The sequence below is a fragment of the Anolis carolinensis genome, chromosome 2, assembly GCF_035594765.1.
Source record: "Anolis carolinensis isolate JA03-04 chromosome 2, rAnoCar3.1.pri, whole genome shotgun sequence".
NCBI lineage: Eukaryota > Metazoa > Chordata > Lepidosauria > Squamata > Dactyloidae > Anolis > Anolis carolinensis.
The window spans coordinates 178,285,088-178,302,915 of NC_085842.1; the positions used below are offsets into that span (position 1 = coordinate 178,285,088).

The 17,828-nt window shown below is 40.5% G+C and overlaps 1 protein-coding gene across 5 annotated transcripts in view; it reads left to right on the top strand.

Moving 5' to 3' along the window:
- Window positions 1–17,828, top strand: part of LOC100564947 (ATP-binding cassette sub-family A member 10) — a 114,533-nt gene that overhangs the window by 44,490 nt on the left and 52,215 nt on the right. For all 5 annotated transcript variants that reach the window (XR_010003106.1, XM_062971169.1, XM_008121999.3 and 2 more), the window contains 9 exons: window positions 36–201; window positions 2,876–2,934; window positions 4,655–4,765; window positions 6,730–6,905; window positions 9,003–9,122; window positions 10,525–10,663; window positions 11,687–11,777; window positions 12,406–12,545; window positions 16,719–16,835. Coding sequence is in view for 4 of the 5 variants with exons in the window: in XM_062971169.1 (XP_062827239.1) it covers window positions 36–201; window positions 2,876–2,934; window positions 4,655–4,765; window positions 6,730–6,905; window positions 9,003–9,122; window positions 10,525–10,663; window positions 11,687–11,777; window positions 12,406–12,545; window positions 16,719–16,835 (1,119 nt within the window). In the remaining variant the exon portion in view is untranslated. The remainder of the gene's footprint in view (window positions 1–35; window positions 202–2,875; window positions 2,935–4,654; window positions 4,766–6,729; window positions 6,906–9,002; window positions 9,123–10,524; window positions 10,664–11,686; window positions 11,778–12,405; window positions 12,546–16,718; window positions 16,836–17,828) is intronic.

Sequence of the window (17,828 nt, forward strand, 5' to 3'; positions counted from 1 at the left end):
CCTTGATGCTTGCTTGTTTTCATATGTTCTCTTAGACAAATATGGAGTGCCCTATTCTCCCTTCTTTTTCCTAAAGAAGTCCTACTGGGTTAAATCAAGAAAGAGATTATTGGGTGATGTTTCTACCAACGAACAAAGCAATATCTCCAATGACAACTTTGAGCCCGTACCACCTGAATTTGATGGGAAGGAAGAGATTAGGTAAAAGACGTGGCATTGTTTTTATTGTTCTGTAGAGTTCTTTCACTCGGACCCCTTTTACACTGCCATATAATTCAGATTATGAGATAATCCACATTATCTGCTTTGAACTGGATTATATGAATCTACACTGCCATATTATCCAGTTCAAAGCAGATAATCTGAATTTTATATGGCAGTGTAGAAGGGGCCTCAGAGACCCCTGTCCTCTTTTCTAATTGTAGTCACTTTCTAGATTATTTAGCTTCTTTATGGGATTATCAGAGGAACTAATTTAGGAGCCCTTGGTGGCGCAATGGGTTAAACCCTTGTGCCAGCACGACTGCTGACTTGAAGGTTGGGTTGCTGACCTGAAGGTTACTGGTTCGAATACGGAGAGAGTGCGGATGAGCTCCCTCTATCAGCTCCAGCTCCCCATGTGGGGACATAAGAGAAGCCTCCCACAAGGATAGTAAAAACATCAAAACATCCAGGCATCCCCTGGGCAACATCGTTGCAGACGGCCAATTATCTCACACCAGAAGTGACTTGCAGTTTTTTTTTTTTTAAATATAATCTTTATTGAGATTTCTTCCAATATTACATTTATCTATCTAAAGGGAAGGATGGGGTAGGAAAAATCAGGATAGATGGGAATGGGAGGGATGGGGGAATAAGGGAATAGCCCTATCGTGGGTTTGGGGATGTGAGGGATGTTTCGAGTGGGACAGGGGTATGGTTCTGGAAAGGTAGGGAAACAGGGAAACCCTAGGGAAAGGAACGGGGAAGGGAGTCGGAAATCAGCTCCCGGGTTGGATCCCTATCTAAAATGGGAGGGGGGTTGGGGTAGATGGACTTCCACTCTTCTTTCTTCCTTTCGTATTCTTATATTTCATTTTCCTTTCAGTTCTTCCTGCAGGTAATCTTCCAAGTCCGACCAGTCCGTTTGTTTCATTGCTTTTCCTGTATTTCTTTTTATCAAATAAGTTAATTTGTCCATATTTTTTATGTCTAATAATTTTTCCAACCACATTGTTACTGTGGGGCTCTCGGGGTTTTTCCAGTTTTTAGCTATGACTAATCTTGCAGCTGTTACTGCATATGTAAAAATCTTTATCTTATTTTCTTTTTCCTTAGAAGGGTCTAATTTATCTTGATTTTGCATTTCAAGTAACCCTAACAGGTAGTATTCAGGTTTATATTCCAAATCGATTTTTAAAATCTTCTTACATTCTAAATGGATTGATTTCCAGTAGCTTTTAATATTTTTACAATTCCACCACATATGGAAATATGACCCTATTTGTTCTTTGCAGCGCCAACATTTATTGTCTCTATTTTCATACATTAATCCCAGTTTTTTGGGGGTTAAATACCATCTGTGGATGGTTTTTAGCCAGTTTTCTTTCAGATCAGTTGAGTAACAGTATTTTATTTTTTTATTCCAAATATTTTCCCATTCAGCCATAGTTATAGATCTGCCTATATTTCTTGACCACTTTATCATTGAATCCTTGATTATTTCTGATTCTGTATGCCATTCTATTAGTTTATTATATAGAATCGTTATTAATTTCTTATTTTTCTGGAGTAAATTATCCCAAAAATTATTATCCAAATTGAAACCGGTTCCTTTATCTCTATTGTAACTTTCTTTTATTTGATGATACTGAAACCAGGATATATTCTTGTAGCTTTTTTGGATTTCCTCTAATTCTTTAATGCTTGCATTTCCTAACATTGGGTTTGTTTTTTTAATGATTTCTTTATATGTCGGCCAATTATTCCAACCAAGTAATCTACGTTGGTTTGCTTCTAGAAAGGAGAGCCAAAGTGGTGTTTTCACATATAAATATCTTTTATATTTTGCCCATATTTTGATCAGAGAAGACCTCACGAAATGGTTTCCAAAATTCTTATCAATTTTCACTTTATCATAGCATAGATATCCATGCCATCCCCATCGCAGATTGAATCCTTCAATTGTCAGTATTTTTTTATTTTCCAATTTAACCCAGTCAATTACCCATTCCAATGCACACGCATCGTGATAGAGTTGTAGGTCAGGTAGACCAAAACCTCCTCTCATCTGTGGAGTGATCATCATACTATATTTTATTCGTGGTTTTTTATTTTTCCAAATAAAAACAATGGACCTATCAGACCACAGTCCATTGACTATGAATATAAATTATAAAAAGAAACCTCTAAATTGGAGGTTAGATAATAATTTAATGAAACAAGAAATTGATATTAAAAAGATCAAAATGATGACTAAAGAATATTTCCAATTTAATGATATTCAAGAGACGAGCCCACAAATAACCTGGGACGCTTATAAAGCAGTAGCCAGGGGCTATTTTATACAACAAAAAGCACGAAAAAAAGTGACTTGCAGTTTTTCAAGTCCCTCCGGACACGAAAAAAAGGAACTAACTTGCCTTTACAGGGGAAAGTGTAAAGAGACATACATTGCAAATAGAGAAAAGAATGCAGGTGTATGAATCAGGCTTTTTATTGGAAATGTTAATCAGTTGGAGGAGTATTTGAGAAAAATGGTGATCCATGTGCTTTGATTTCTCAAAATCTAGACCTTTGGGCTAGGGCTTTCTCTTACAGAATCAATAAATGGGGGTGGGAATGCAGACAAAAATTCAAGAATGTTTTAACCATTTATTAATTCCCATATGTTTAGACTAAATAACATTAAAAAAACATACGAGGTGAAGAAAACAAAAACCGAAGCCTTGAGAGGTAAGAAAGTATCTGTTTCTTTCAGTTCCGTTGTCCCTTCCTTTTAAAATTAAACAATATTTTCTTCCTTGATATTTAGAGGATCTTTGGATTGATTTATTTATTATTTACGGTATTTATATTCCGCCCTTCTCACCCCGAAGGGAACTCAGGGCGAATTACAATGAACACATATATGGCAAACATCCAATGCCAACAGACAAACAACATACAGTATAGACAGACGCAGAGGCATTTAACATTTTTCCAGCTTCATGATTCCGGCCACAGGGGGAGCTGTTGCTTCACCGTCCACTAGTGGCTGTGCTTCCTCATTCCTTTCCTCATGTTTTGCTGGCAGTTTTATGGTGTTGTAAATTAGTTAAATTAGCCTCCCGCATAAAGCCTACCTAAATTTCCCTACTTGACATATGCAACTGTCTTTCGGGGCTGCATAGGTCAACAGCAAGCTGGGCTATTTAATGGTCGGGGGCTTAACCCAACCCGGGCTTTGAACTCATGACCTCTTGGTCAGTAGTAACCAGCTGCACCACAGCCCGGCCCAACTGTGTGAATGTGACCTGTGTGGATGTGTCCTGAATCAGGACAGTATAAACAAAGAACAGCAGTTAGAATTCCAGGAAGGAAACAATCAGGGCCAGCTGACACCTCCCAACAGAGAATTCCCCCCAGGCCGGAAGCAGCCAGGCTTTCATGCTGCAAGGCTATTCAATTCTAATCGAGCTGGCCAATTGCAACATTCACACTTGCCTCAAACAGACAAGAGTTCTTTCTCCCACCCTGGACATTACACAGATATATAAACCCACTTGCCTAGTTTCCAATAGACCTCACAACCCCTGAGGATGCCTGCCATAGAAGTGGGCAAAACGTCAGGAGAGAATGCTTCTGGAACATGGCAACAGCCCGAAAAACTCACAGCAACTCAGTCTTTATTTTTTCTTTGCAAAACAGAAGAAGCTAATTCTAGCAAAATCAACTAATTCCTCTCTCTAGATACTCCCCCTGACCTTGAAGCCCACATTTCCAGAGTCAGTCAACTTTCCAGTAGACTAGGCCAGAACCCTCTCAAGTTGATATCCCCTCAGTTTCCATTGGCTTCTGTTCTTAGCACACAGCCAGAATCCAGAAGCTGGGTTCTTGCTAATTCAGGTGCCATCCTGCAAATTCAGTTTGTGAAGTGTTCCCCAATGAGATTGGATAAACACAATCTACTTTGACCAACATTTATTTATTGGCAAAAATTTAAGTTGGAAAGCAATTGTAGGAGAACAACCTAGTCATTAATGACCTCTTCAAATAGGGCTAAAATTGGTGGCATGTTCCAGTTTAGCCCAGATCATAGCCCAGAGCCTGCCGGTTCCAATCAGATGATGCCGGTGCAGCTCCTAGAGTGAAGGAAGGAGGAGTTGGCGCATGCCACCATGAGGGCAACACAGGAGGGTTTCCATGTTGCCATTGGAATACATGGGGGAAGCCGCACGCTCCATGCTTACTCCATGCTTCCCACCATCTGATTGCCAGGTGATGTGGGGTGTGGGGTTCTCCATGCCCCTCGATGAAGCAGAGCACGTGACAAAGTTGTCTGAGTATCTTCTGAGAGCAATTATTCACAGGAGAGAGCTTTAGTCAGACAGATCCATGCATGCACACATATATAGGATTGCAGTCTCAGCTTGTCTTGTACCTTTAAAAGCTAATGCTGTTTCTTGTGTATTAGGTTTATCGCTGAATATCTATGAAGGCCAGATCACTGCTATACTTGGCCACAGTGGAGCTGGAAAAACGACTCTGCTACACATTCTCAGTGGCCTTTCCAAGCCATCAAATGGTGAGAATCAGTGCTTTGGGACAAAGTATGCGGCTAGCCCAATCTCAGCCATGTTCACATATTTATTTGTTTGTTTATTTATTTATTTGCTACATTTATATGCCGCCCTTCTCACCCCAAAGGGGACTCAGAGCGGCTTACAAATTAAATTTACATACAATATTATATTAGCATAGTAGAATACTGGTAATAAATTACTATATTGTACTGTATCAATATATTGTAATATTATTAGTAATATTACATGTAAAATATAATATATAATTAATATTATTATATTGTATTATTAGTATTATATCGTATTACAATATAATATTATGAATTCTATATGTATATACAATATGCTATAATTAACAAATAATAAAACAGGAAGAGCCCGGCTGGTTCTGACCAAAGGCCTGTCCAGTCGATTGACATGTTTTGCCTAATGGACAAGCAGATAGCACTGGGAAGGTGGGACAGGAGGACAATAACCATCTGATTGGCTGACCATGACCACATCTTAAGACATCCAATGCTATGATTCTAAGTTGTGTCTGCAAATGAGTTTCATTCTGATCAGGGAGACTTTAGGCATATTCCTTTTACATGTGGTCTCTTAACAATAGAAGGATGTGATGAGTATTGATATACAGTAGAGTCTCACTTATCCAACACTCGCTTATCCAACCTTCTGGATTATCCAACGCATTTTTGTAGTCAATGTTTTCAATATATCGTGATATTTTGGTGCTAAATTCGTAAGTACAATAATTACTACATAGCATTACTGCGTATTGAGCTACTTTTTCTGCCAAATTTGTTGTCTAACATGATGTTTTGGTGCTTCATTTGTAAAATCATAACTTAATTTGATGTTCAATAGGCTTTTCCTTAATGCCTCCTTATTATCCAACATATTCGCTTATCCAACATTTTGCCGGCCCGTTTATGTTGGATAAGTGAGACTCTATTGTATTACTTTTTTGTCCTGTACGCTTCAGGGAGGAACATGAGCATTAGAGTACTATTGCACTCCTATCCTCCTCCTGGGTTTCCTAAAGGCAGAAGGTTGGCCAGTATGTTAAACAAAACTCTTGAGTGGATTAGACTTTGGTGGAATCCTGCAGGGAGCTTCCTACGTCCTTATATACCACAATGTTTTTAAAAAATAACATTTTAAATATACACTAGAGTCTCACTTATCCAACCTTTGCTCATCCAACCTTCTGTATTATCCAATGCAATCTGCCTTTTAGTAGTCAATGTTTTTGTAGTCAATGTTTTTGTAGTCAAATTTTTCAATACATTGCAATGTTTTGGTGCTAAATTATACGGTAATTGCTATACAGTGTTCCCTCTCTTATCGCTGGGGTTAGGTTCCAGGACCACTCGCAATAAGTGAAAATCCGTGAAGTAGGGACACTATATTTATTTTAATATTTATACATTATTTTAGTAGTTATACGCTATTTTAAGTCTTTATCAACCAATCGTGTGTTGATAAATCACCTTCTCCTCCTCCTGTTGCTGCTTGGGCTCCCTTTCTCTCCCTTTGGCTTCTCCCTCCTCCCTTCCTTAGGCTGTAAATTGTAATTTTTTAAGATTTATAATAGTCTTTTAGAGTTTATTGAAAAACCGCAAAACAACAAATCCATGAAAAGTGAACCGCAAAGTAGTGAGGGAACACTGTATAATGTTACTATGTATTGAACTGCTTTTTTCTGTTGATTTTTTGTAAAACATGATGTTAGTGCTTAATTTGTAAAATCATAACATAATTTGACGTTTAATAGGCTTTTCCTTGATCCCTCCTTATTAGCTAACATATTTGCTTATCCAACGTTCTGCTGGCCCATTTATGTTGGATAAGCGAGACTCTACTAACAACATTCTCAATAGTTTAACATTATCGAGAATTAAATAGCTCCTTCTCCACATAATTTCAGAACCTACCATATTGTTCTCTCTGTTTCTGTACACAGGCTCTGCAACCATATTTGGCTACGATATATCAGAAAGGGCAGATATGGAAGAAATTAGAAATATAAGTGCTGTGTGTCCCCAATTCAACATTCAGTTTGAATTTTTAACAGTGAAGGAAAACCTAAAGACTTTTGCTAAAATAAAAGGGGTTCCATCCAATGATATAGAAAAGGAGGTAGGTATAGTGCTATTGAGAGGTTGCTTGTATTTTCTTTGTAACAAGATTTTGTGATAGGCACAGCCCTCACCTCTAAATGCTGACCTTTGTGTGTGTATGTGTGCATGGTGTGTTTGGTTTGGTGGTATTCATTCAGATATAGTTTGCATGGAGTTGCCCATGAAGAGTATCCAGAAACTCTGGTTGGCCACGGGGAACATAAAGCTTCCTTGTACTAGTCCTTTTCTGGGCACAATTCAAATTGCTGGTTTTGACCTATAAAGTCTCATATAGTTCAGGTCCAGGATTCTGATAGGGCCATAGGAGAGGGAGATTCTCTCTGCTTTCTTTTTTGCAAATAAGACTTCTTTTATTTAGAAATTTGATGGTTAACTAGCTAAGGCTCATAGCACTAGTATAATGTGCTGGTGGTGTGCATGTGTTTTAATTATACATGTTTTAGTCTGGATGTTATTTTATTTCCTTTTAGCTTTTGTATCTTGTGGAGTTTCAATATATTTTCAATTACTTTTTTTCCCTCATGTCAGGAGCAACCCGAGTTGCTTCTGGTGTGAGATAATTGGCCGTCTGCAAGGACGTTGCCCAGGGGACGCCCAGATGTTTTTACCATCATTGTGGGAGGCTTCTCTCGTGTTCCCTCATGGAGCTGGAGCTGATAGAGGGAGCTCATCCGCGCTCTCCCCAGGTGGGATTCGAACCTGGCAGCCTTCAGGTCAGTAACCCAACCTTCAAGTCACAAGGCTTTAATCTGTAACCTGGGAAAAGGAAATGATCAAATAGCAACATTAATGCAGGCCCCTAGCCTTTCCCAATTTCCTACCTAAAAGAGTGGGAAGGTTACATTTATGTTCTGCTTGTATTTTCCATATGGGTATATTGAAATGAAACTCATTGATCACAGTTAAATTTGCTATTGAATAAATATGGATATAAATGGATGACAAAACTGCACAGAATCATATAGACTGATATCAAACTTCTGCCTGTCTGCCTTTTTTTATCTCTGCCCTTTCCTGAGAATATAAGTTATCTAAAGTTTCCTAAAAACCCAATTAAACAAATACTATCTGTTCTGGGAACAGGAATTAGTCTGGAAGATTTGTTTCTCAAAAATGAAAGGCTGCATAACATCTAACTGAGATGAGATCCAAACCTCTATGGCAGTGGTTCCCAACCTGTGGTCCATGGATCACCAGTGGTCCCCAAAAACTAAAATATGGTCCATGGCCTCACCATTACTCTACCATTGCAATGAGAGTAACTGGTCTTATTGTGCTGATGAAATGAGGATGTTGGGAGGGGAGAGCTGACTGCCCATGAAAGGCATGACAACAAGCCTCCTGACTGCTGCTTCTCCTCCTCCTGCTTCCCCCTGAGTGGAGCTGTTCCATGTGGCGCCTGGAAGTAGGGGCATTTTGGTGTCTTCGTTTTTAGGCCTCTTCCTGGGGTTATTTAGGATGCTGATTCAGAAAATTGTATTGGATAGACCACATCAGCTCTAGATTATTAAATATGGTTTTCTTTGGGCGAGCAGATGGCGACTACTGAATGCCATATGTTCTGTATCAGAAACCAAATCTGATGTGGTCTATCCAATGCAATTTTCTGAATCAGCGTCCCAAACCGAATCTAAAGTTGACTAAAAACGGATTCATAACCCTTTTGATACTAAAGGCCGGGCTGTGGCACAGGCTGGATAGCAAGCCAGCTGCAACAAATCACTCTGACCAAGAGGTCATGAGTTCGAGGCCAGCCCGTGCCTGCGTCTTGTCTCTGTCTCTGTTCTATGTTATGGCACTGAATGTTTGCCGTTTTGTGTGCAATGTGATCCGCCCTGAGTCCCCTTCGGGGTGAGAAGGGCGGAATATAAATGCTGTAAATAAATAAAATAAATAAATAATGTTGGAGAGTGGTCCCTTGTCAAACTGGTCCTTGGTCAAATGGTCCTTGGTCAAAAAAAGATTTGGAACCACTGCTCTATGGAAATACAGAACTTTTAGCTTTCTACCAACTCAAGTGCTTAAAGGAAGATAGAGTGAAATCCAAAAGATCCAACATCCTTGGAACAGACCATTGTATTTATGTGCTTTTCAGATCCAAACACTGATGACCCTCTTGGATATCACTGGCATTCAAAATGTTCAAGCTAGCCATTTAAGTGGTGGACAAAAACGAAAATTATCCCTTGCGATCACATTTTTAGGAGAGCCACAGGTAAATGGACTGTGCTACATGTTGCTCAAGTACACTTCCTTTCCTGACTGCAATCTTTGGACCCTTCTACACTGAGCATATAATGCAGTTCAAAACAGACTCGAATCCATGTCACAAAATGCACACCATCATTATGCATTTAAAAAGGTCACCAGAAAGCAGATGCTAGTGTATCCCAGATACAAGAACTCTGTTCCCCAAGATGCTGAACATATAGTAGACCCCTCTCTATTGAAGTGCATTATAAACTCCAGAATGTGGGATGCCGAAAAACATCCCAAGGGCATGGCTGGGCAGCATCAGGGTAATAGAGCTTCACTCCTAATTCTCTCTCTCCCTTGTTTTTCACCCCAGCCTCCAAAGCATGGATGTGCATCTCTCTGGGAAATGGAAAACAAAAAAAAATTATATAACTATTTGAAACTAGGTTCCATAGTTAATGTAACTTATTACTCACCTGGCCTCAAACCAGTTCCAGACCTACCTATCTAATCACAGTGCCAAACTAGTCCCAAGATGGAGTATAGTATAGTATAGTATAGTATAGTATAGTATAGTATAGTATAGTATAGTATAGAAGAATTTTGACCATCTGCATGAATCTCTTTGCTGTGTGGCAAGACATGGGTTCCGGTCTGTGTTACTGCATATTTTGACATATACATATTATGAGTTCTTTTCATCCAGAAAAGTGAAAAAATTGGACATTAGTTCCTCTTCTTTGAAGATCCCACTGTCTTCTATAAAACTTTTCTCAAAATATTCTTGGATGTCAAAATTAGACTAATAAAAATGACTTTAAGTTAAAACGCACTATATATATATATATATATATATATATACACACACACACACACACACACACACACACACATACACACACACACACATACACACACACACACACACTCTCTCTCTCTCTCTCTCTCTCTCACACACACACACACACACACACAGTAGAGTCTCACTTATCCAAGCCTCGCTTATCCAAGCTTCTGGATTATCCAAGCCATTTTTGTAGTCAATGTTTTCAATGTATCATGATATTTTGTAAATACAGTAATTACAACATAACATTACTGTGTATTGAACTACTTTTTCTGTCAAATTTGTTGTATAACATGATGTTTTGGCGCTTAATTTGTAAAATCATAACCTAATTTGATGTTTAATAGGCTTTTCCTTAATCCCTCCTTATTATCCAAGATATTCGCTTATCCAAGCTTCTACTGGCCCGTTTAGCTTGGATAAGTGAGACTCTATGTATATATGAATTTTTAAAAACCACAGAATTATGCAGTGATGTTGGTTCATCATAATGACAAAATAATGTCATTGCCAAGGGCTAACTGGTAGGTAATTTCTTGATATGACTGAGTAAAAATTACTTTGCTATTGGCAGGTCATGCTTTTAGATGAGCCAACTGCAGGACTGGATCCCTATTCTAGACACCAGGTGTGGTCAATCTTGAATGAACGCAAAGCAGATCGAATTATTCTGTTCACAACTCAGTTCATGGAGGAAGCGGATATTCTTGCCAGTGAGTAGATTTTCTCATTTAATGCCATTTATATTTAGAGACAGCTTATTAATTCATCATCCTCTAATAATAATAATAACAATGTTAATGATAGTGACAATCGCATTGACAAAAAAGAACAGGAAAAACTCAGCCGCTATCAGGACTTCAAGATTGAACTTCAAAGACTCTGGCAGAAACCAGTGCAGGTGGTCCCGGTGGTGATCTGCACACTGGGTGCCGTGCCAAAAGATCTCAGCCGGCATTTGGAAACAATAGACATTGACAAAATTACTATCTGCCAACTGCAAAAGGCCACCCTACTGGGATCTGTAGCATCATCCGAAAATACATCACACAGTCCTAGACACTTGGGAAGTGTTCGACTTGTGATTTTGTGATATGAAATCCAGCATATCTATCTTGTTTGCTGTGTCATACAACGTCGTTGTGTCAATAATACACTTTATTTATATTCCGCTCTATCTCCCCAGAGGGACACATATGGGATAAATATTCAGTACCTTTTACACAACGACATACAATACACAGACACAGATCTTCCCCCTTTTTTCATCTCCAGGGTCTGGAGGCAATGCTGAATTCCAGCCATAGGGAGGTGCTCTTCTTCCATTTTTCCATGCCAAGGAGCCTATTATCTGTAGAGATATCTCTAATCTGTTGCTTGCATGTTTTGCATATCTGCACAGGGCGCCCTTATACCTTCCCGCCTAGGCAGTACCTATTGATCTACTCACATTGCATGCTTTCGAACTGCTAGGTTAGCAGAAGCTAGGGCTGACAGTCGGGAGCTCACCCCAACTCATGGCTTTGAACTGCCAACCTTCTGGTCGACAGATTTGCAGCAACTAGCAATTTAACCCGCTGTGCTAGCACGGCCCCTAAATGCCTAACTGGTATTCCTTCCTTCAGATATTTAATTGTGATTATTGTCAGGTTGCAAAACTAGTTTCTTGCTACTGAATGACATTGCTAAAAAGTGTGTGTGTGTGTGTGTTTTCAACATTTATTATTTCTCCTTAGACCGGAAAGCTTTCATTTCATATGGCAAATTGACCTGTGTTGGTTCATCTTTGTTTTTGAAGAAAAAATGGGGAATTGGCTATCATTTGAGGTACTTTTTCAGTCAGCAATTTTCTCTTTTTACCTGTTTCGCTAGAGTAGCATTTATTTTCTATCTATGATGTGCTATTGCTTATTTACTTAACATGCAGTTGTTTATTAGAGAATTATATCCTTCCTTTCCATTTCCTCAAGCCAATCATTCACAATTGGGAACAAAACTATGACGATATCAGAAAAGCAAGAGGGAAAATGACTACAAATAAGTGGAACCCAGTGAATCAGTGAATTAAAATATAATTAAATGGGAATAAATTGTTAGCATGCAACTGATGAAGAAAAAGTTATGTATCCTGAATCCATTCACCCTTGGATTACAAAATAATGAAACATGTACCACTTGTGTTATACATTTCCCTGCTTCATATCATTTGTTTCTCAAAGGGGTGCAAATGTGTGTGATAAAGTCACAACATATCTTTATGTATGTCTCCTTCTTCTCACAATTGCATACAAATTGGAAAGCAATGGAAGGCAAATTGGAAATGCTTCTGTTGTGCTAGCAAAATAATTGTGAATTGGAACCAAATTTTGGCTATTTTACTCCAACAACATTCTGAATTCTGAATACAAGTCATGGGCCTTGTTGTGTTGACTCAATGCCTTTTTAATATGAACAGGATGCATATAAATGAAATGTGTGATCCCGAGAGGACTACATCCCTGGTCAAGCAACACATTTCTGATGCTAGATTATCAGAACAGCGTGAAAATGAGCTGAGTTATACACTGCCTCTAGAACACGTGGATAGATTTCCAGGTAATTATCAGTAGAAATAAGTGATCATAAATTTCAGTGCTATTATTTCAAATCGCTTTTTTAGCTTCTTTCAAATTTATTTCATGTTCCTCCTAAGGAAGAGGAGAATATTATTGCATAAGAAAAAATCAAGTCAAATCGAAGAACCTTCCCATGCGGGACCTCTTCCAAACCCTCCTCAGCTCTGGAACAATCTTATGTACTTTTTTGTCTCTGTTTCCTCCCCCCCCCCCCCCCGCCTCTCTTGCTATTTTCATTGGAGGTGATAAATGTGTGAGAGACTGACAAGTGTATTTACTATACTGAACTCTCAATAAACCCAGCCAGGATATTTCTGGTGGCTTTTTTTTTGTAAACACAGGGAATTCTGCCAGGTGTGCTATTGACAGGCTGGGCAGCCATCTGTTGGGATGCTTTGATTGTGCTTTTCCTACTGCATGATATAATATATATGCTAAGATCTTGCCACAAATGTTATATGGAGCACAACTGTGTGCATTCAAAAGTGTCAAGGCTTTAGAAGCCATCCAGGCAAAAATTTTAAGAAGCATCCTTAGTATCCCAAGCTGTGTGCCTAATGTAATCTTGCTACTTGAGATGGGTCAGATCTCTGTGGAATCTCAGATCTGGATATATAAACTAAACTTTTGGTTAAAACTGATGCTCATGTCTAAAGGTTTGGCCCCATTGACTCTTAGTGATCTATTTCATTCAAGATGGAAAAAGTTAGTAGGTAAAGGTAAAGGTTTCCCCGGACGTTAAGTCCAGTCGTGTCCGACTCTGGAGGTTGGTGCTCATCTCCATTTCTAAGCCGAAGAGCCAGCGTTGTCCGTAGACACCTCCAAGGTCATGTGGCTGGCATGACTGCATGGAGCACCATTACCTTCCCGCCGGAGCGGTACCTATTGATCTACTCATATTTGCATGTTTTCGAATTGCTAGGTTGGCAGAAGCTGGAGCTAACAGCGGGTTCTCACTCCACTCCCCGGATTCGAACCTGCAACCTTTCGGTCTGCAAGTTCAGCAGCTCAGCGCTTTAACACACTGTGCCACCAGGGGCTCCCTGAAAAAAAAAAGTTAGTTGATGAGAAAATCCTAAATCTGGGATTCTCACCAAACACCCTCCTAACTATGGGCTACACAAAAGCCAAAGAAAACATACAACAGCGTATCTGGGACACAGAGCTGCAAAACTACCTAAATGCAGCTTCTGTTTTTCCAGTCATTAAAGACAATAGGAGGACACTTCTTCCTGCAAAGTACTTAGATAACCTTATTATTCCAAAACATAGGAAGGCCTTCTCTTTGGCTAAGTTCAATGTACTCCTTTCTGCTGTACTTGAGAGAAGATATAACAAAGTACCATTCAATGAATGCCTATGTCCCTGTGAGGCTGAGGCAGTGGAAACTGTGGAGCATGCCTTGTTGTACTGCTCTTTTTACCGAGACCTTCGTAAACATTTTATAAATCCAATTTTAGAAAGTTTACCAGGGAGATCTGTAAGATTTTATGTTGATTATCTTTTGGCGGACCAAGACCTCAAAATTACTGCCAAAGTTGCTAGCTTTGGTGCAGCAGCAATAGCTTGTCTGCGCACAGGGCCGGTCGGAGATAAATTTAAATATTAAGCGGGGGCGCTGAAAAGCGCCCCCCGCCGGCCCCGCCTCCTGCGCCCTGGCCCCGCCTCCCAACCAGCGTGCCCTGGCCCCGCCTCCCGCGCTGCGTGGGAGGCGGGGCCAGGGCACGCTGGGTGGAAGGCGGGGCCAGGGTTGGCCCCGCCTCCCATGCTATTCGCCCTGGCCCCGCCTCCCACGCAGCGTGGGAGGCGCGGCCAGGGTTGGAAAGAGGGAGGCTTCGCCGCCCGGGGAGGGGAGGGGGGATCGCCTCCTCCCCTCCCCGGGCGGCGAAAGAACCAGGCTTCGCCGCCCGGGGAGGGGAGGGGGGATCGCCTCCTCCCCTCCCCGGGCGGCGAAAGAACCAGGCTTCGCCGCCCGGGGAGGGGAGGGGGGATCGCCTCCTCCCCTCCCCGGGCGGCGAAAGAAGCAGGCTTCGCCGCCCGGGGAGGGAAGGAGGCGATCCCTCCTCCCCTCCCCGGGCGGCGAAAGAGGGAGCCACAAGGCCAGGGCACACTGGTCGGGCGGCGGGGCACCGTCAGAGCGGTGCCCCGCCTCCCTCCCAGCCTGACGGCGCCCCCCGGGACCTGCGCCCGAGGCGGTGGCGTCAATGGCCTTTATGGTGGGGCCGGCCCTGTCTGCGCAAGATGTTACAGTTTTAGAAGGTTTTCATATTTACTTCAGCATTTACCTTTGTCATTTTAGCATATAAATGTTTAATACCGTTTTAACTATCATATTCAATACTGTGCTTTAACCCTGTTTTTTACAGTGTTTCTTAATACAGTAGAGTCTCACTTATCCAAACCTCGCTTATCCAAGCCTCTGGATAATCCAAGCCATTTTTGTAGTCAATGTTTTCAATATATCATGATATTTTGGTGCTAAATACGTAAATACAGTAATTACAACATAACATTACTGCGTATTGAACTACTTTTTCTGTCAAATTTGTTGCATAACATGATGTTTTGGTGCTTCATTTGTAAAATCATAACCTAATTTGATGTTTAATAGGCTTTTCCTTAATCCCTCCTTATTATCCAAGATATTCGCTTATCCAAGCTTCTGCTGGCCCCGTTTAGCTTGGATAAGTGAGACTCTACTGTATCTAAATGTATATGTTTCTATTCTATTCTGATGCTTGTACATTTTCTGTTGCTGGTCATCAACTATAATAAATAAATATATAATATATAAACATTTCTTGGGGCTCCACGAGAAACTTTTGCTTCAAAAAGGTCCCCATGGCTGAAAATGTTTGAGAATCCCTGGTCTAAGGGACTGTGAACTGGCCCTCTGCTTAAAAAGTTTCAAGACCCTTGCAAGAGAGCTTGTCTAGTTCTCTAAATGGTTGAATAGAATCAATAAAAGTAATACAGTATGGTCCTCGGGGAATATGTTCCAGTTCACCTCCACACTGATGGATACCTGAAACAATGGATAATAGTGAACCCTTTGTTTTAATAATAATAATAATAATATAGGTATAGGTAAAGGTTTCCCCTGACATTAAGTCCAGTCATGACCAACTCTGGGGGTTGGTGCTCATCTCCATTTCTAAGCCGAAGAGCCGGCATTGTCCATAGACACCTCCAAGGTCATGTGGCCGGCATGACTGCATGGAGCGCCGCTAACTTCCCACTGGAGCGGTACCTATTGATCTACTCACATTTGCATGTTTTCAAACTGCTAGGTTGGCAGGAGCTGGGGCTAACCGCGGGCGCTTATTCCGCTCCCGGGATTTGAACCTGGGACCTTTCAGTCCACAGGTTCAGCAGCTCAGCACTTTAACACACTGTACCACCAGGGGCCCCAATAATAATATAATAAGCCTTTATTTATAACCCGCCTCCATCTCCCATAAGTACTCAGGGCAGCTTACAAAATGACACACAGTAGTGCCATGACCTATACAATACAAAATGGCAATATATCACTTAGAACACAATAGATAAAACTGATATATATATAATTAATAAAAGCATCTATACTTGGCTATACTTGGGCTGGAAACATACCAAAGAATCACACCATAGGATCTAGAAGGACACATAAACATTTCCAGGGGCATATTTTTGGCCTGGGGTCTCAGGGCTTTCCTTAGTTAACAGTCCAGCAGCTGCATTGATCCATGTGCGTTTTATCTACAACTGTGGAGAAAATTCAGCTTTGGCTATTAAGATATTACTGTTATCTTTGTTCTACTAGGATGCTAAGTTTTTACCCTATGAAACAGTGGTTCAAAGTTTTCTTAATGACTTCTCCGAGATTATGGGTCTTTCTACTTAGTGAACTTAGGTTGGATCACCATCCAGCCCAGCCCACCTACTTTACTGTTAGTGACCTTGAGTTACAATTTTAGAATGAAAGGTGGGGTTACAAATGAATAAATATATTTGTTTAGTTAGCACTTGGAGAAAATACATATAAGTACAAGGCAAGCTTTGCCTTAAACATTGCTTTTCTTAAATTGTAATCAAGGGAGCTGTTATACGCATGTCAAAACCTTAGAAATGCAAATAATTATGTGTGTTATTTTGTTCCCCCGTGATATAGGTCTATTCTGTGACATAGATCAGCAGACAAACCTGGGAATTGTTCATTATGGGGTCACTATGACAACTATGGAAGATGTCTTTCTAAAGCTGGAAGGAAATGAAATAATTGATGATGGTAATTATTGTTTTGAATAATGTACCTTTTATCATTATTTTCTGCTATGTTTGCACATATGTGCGTTTGGGAACACACACATGGAGAACACACTACCTTGAACTATCACAACTCACTTTTCCCTTCTTTTCTCATCTAGGAAAGGGATTTGGGATAATATTTTAGTGAGAGGTTAGATTATTGCAGGAGTGAAGACAGGAAGGAGGACAGAATTTGGTATGAAAGGGGAAAGGTCAATTCAGATTGAGTCTCATGCTTGGGACCAGGAGTAATTTTTATTTTGGATTTTAAATTTTTTTAGAACACCTGTATTTGCATATGCATATATAAGGAGCTAACTTGGAGATGGGATCCAAGTTTAAATGCAAAATTCATTTATATTTGATACTAGCTTAGTGACCCGGCGGTGCCAGGGTCATTTGAGAAGGGCATTATATGTCTTTGAATGTTATGTATTCTCAGTTTGGAGTGGGTGAATGACAGTTTTTGGAATCGTGGGTCAATCCTGCCCAAACCCTGCCAGTATTCAAAGTTGACCATTTTGGGTCTGTGTACCAAATGTGGTCCAGATCTGTCAATGGCTGGTCATCGCCTGGCTGCAGTGTTCTCTGGGTGGGGGTGAACTCCTATAACTCCCAGATTCCTGGGGCAATTATCCCAAAACATCTATCAGTATCCACAGTAGGCTATGTTGAGTCTGTGTGGCAAGTTTGGTCCAGATCCGTCATCTGGGTTCAGTGCTCTTTGGATACAGGTGAACTACAACTCACAAAATCAAGGCCTATTCCCACAAACCCTGCAGTATGTTCAGTTGATCTTGAGACTTCTCTGTGTGAAGTTTGGTCCCGGTCCATTGTCAGTGGGGGTCACTGTTTCTCTGGATGCAGGTAAACTATAACTCTTTTCCCCAAAGTAGTCCAATATGTTCTATTGGTTATGGTTACGGGGGTTCTGTGTGCCAAGTGTGGTCCTGGTCCATCATTGGTGGGGTTC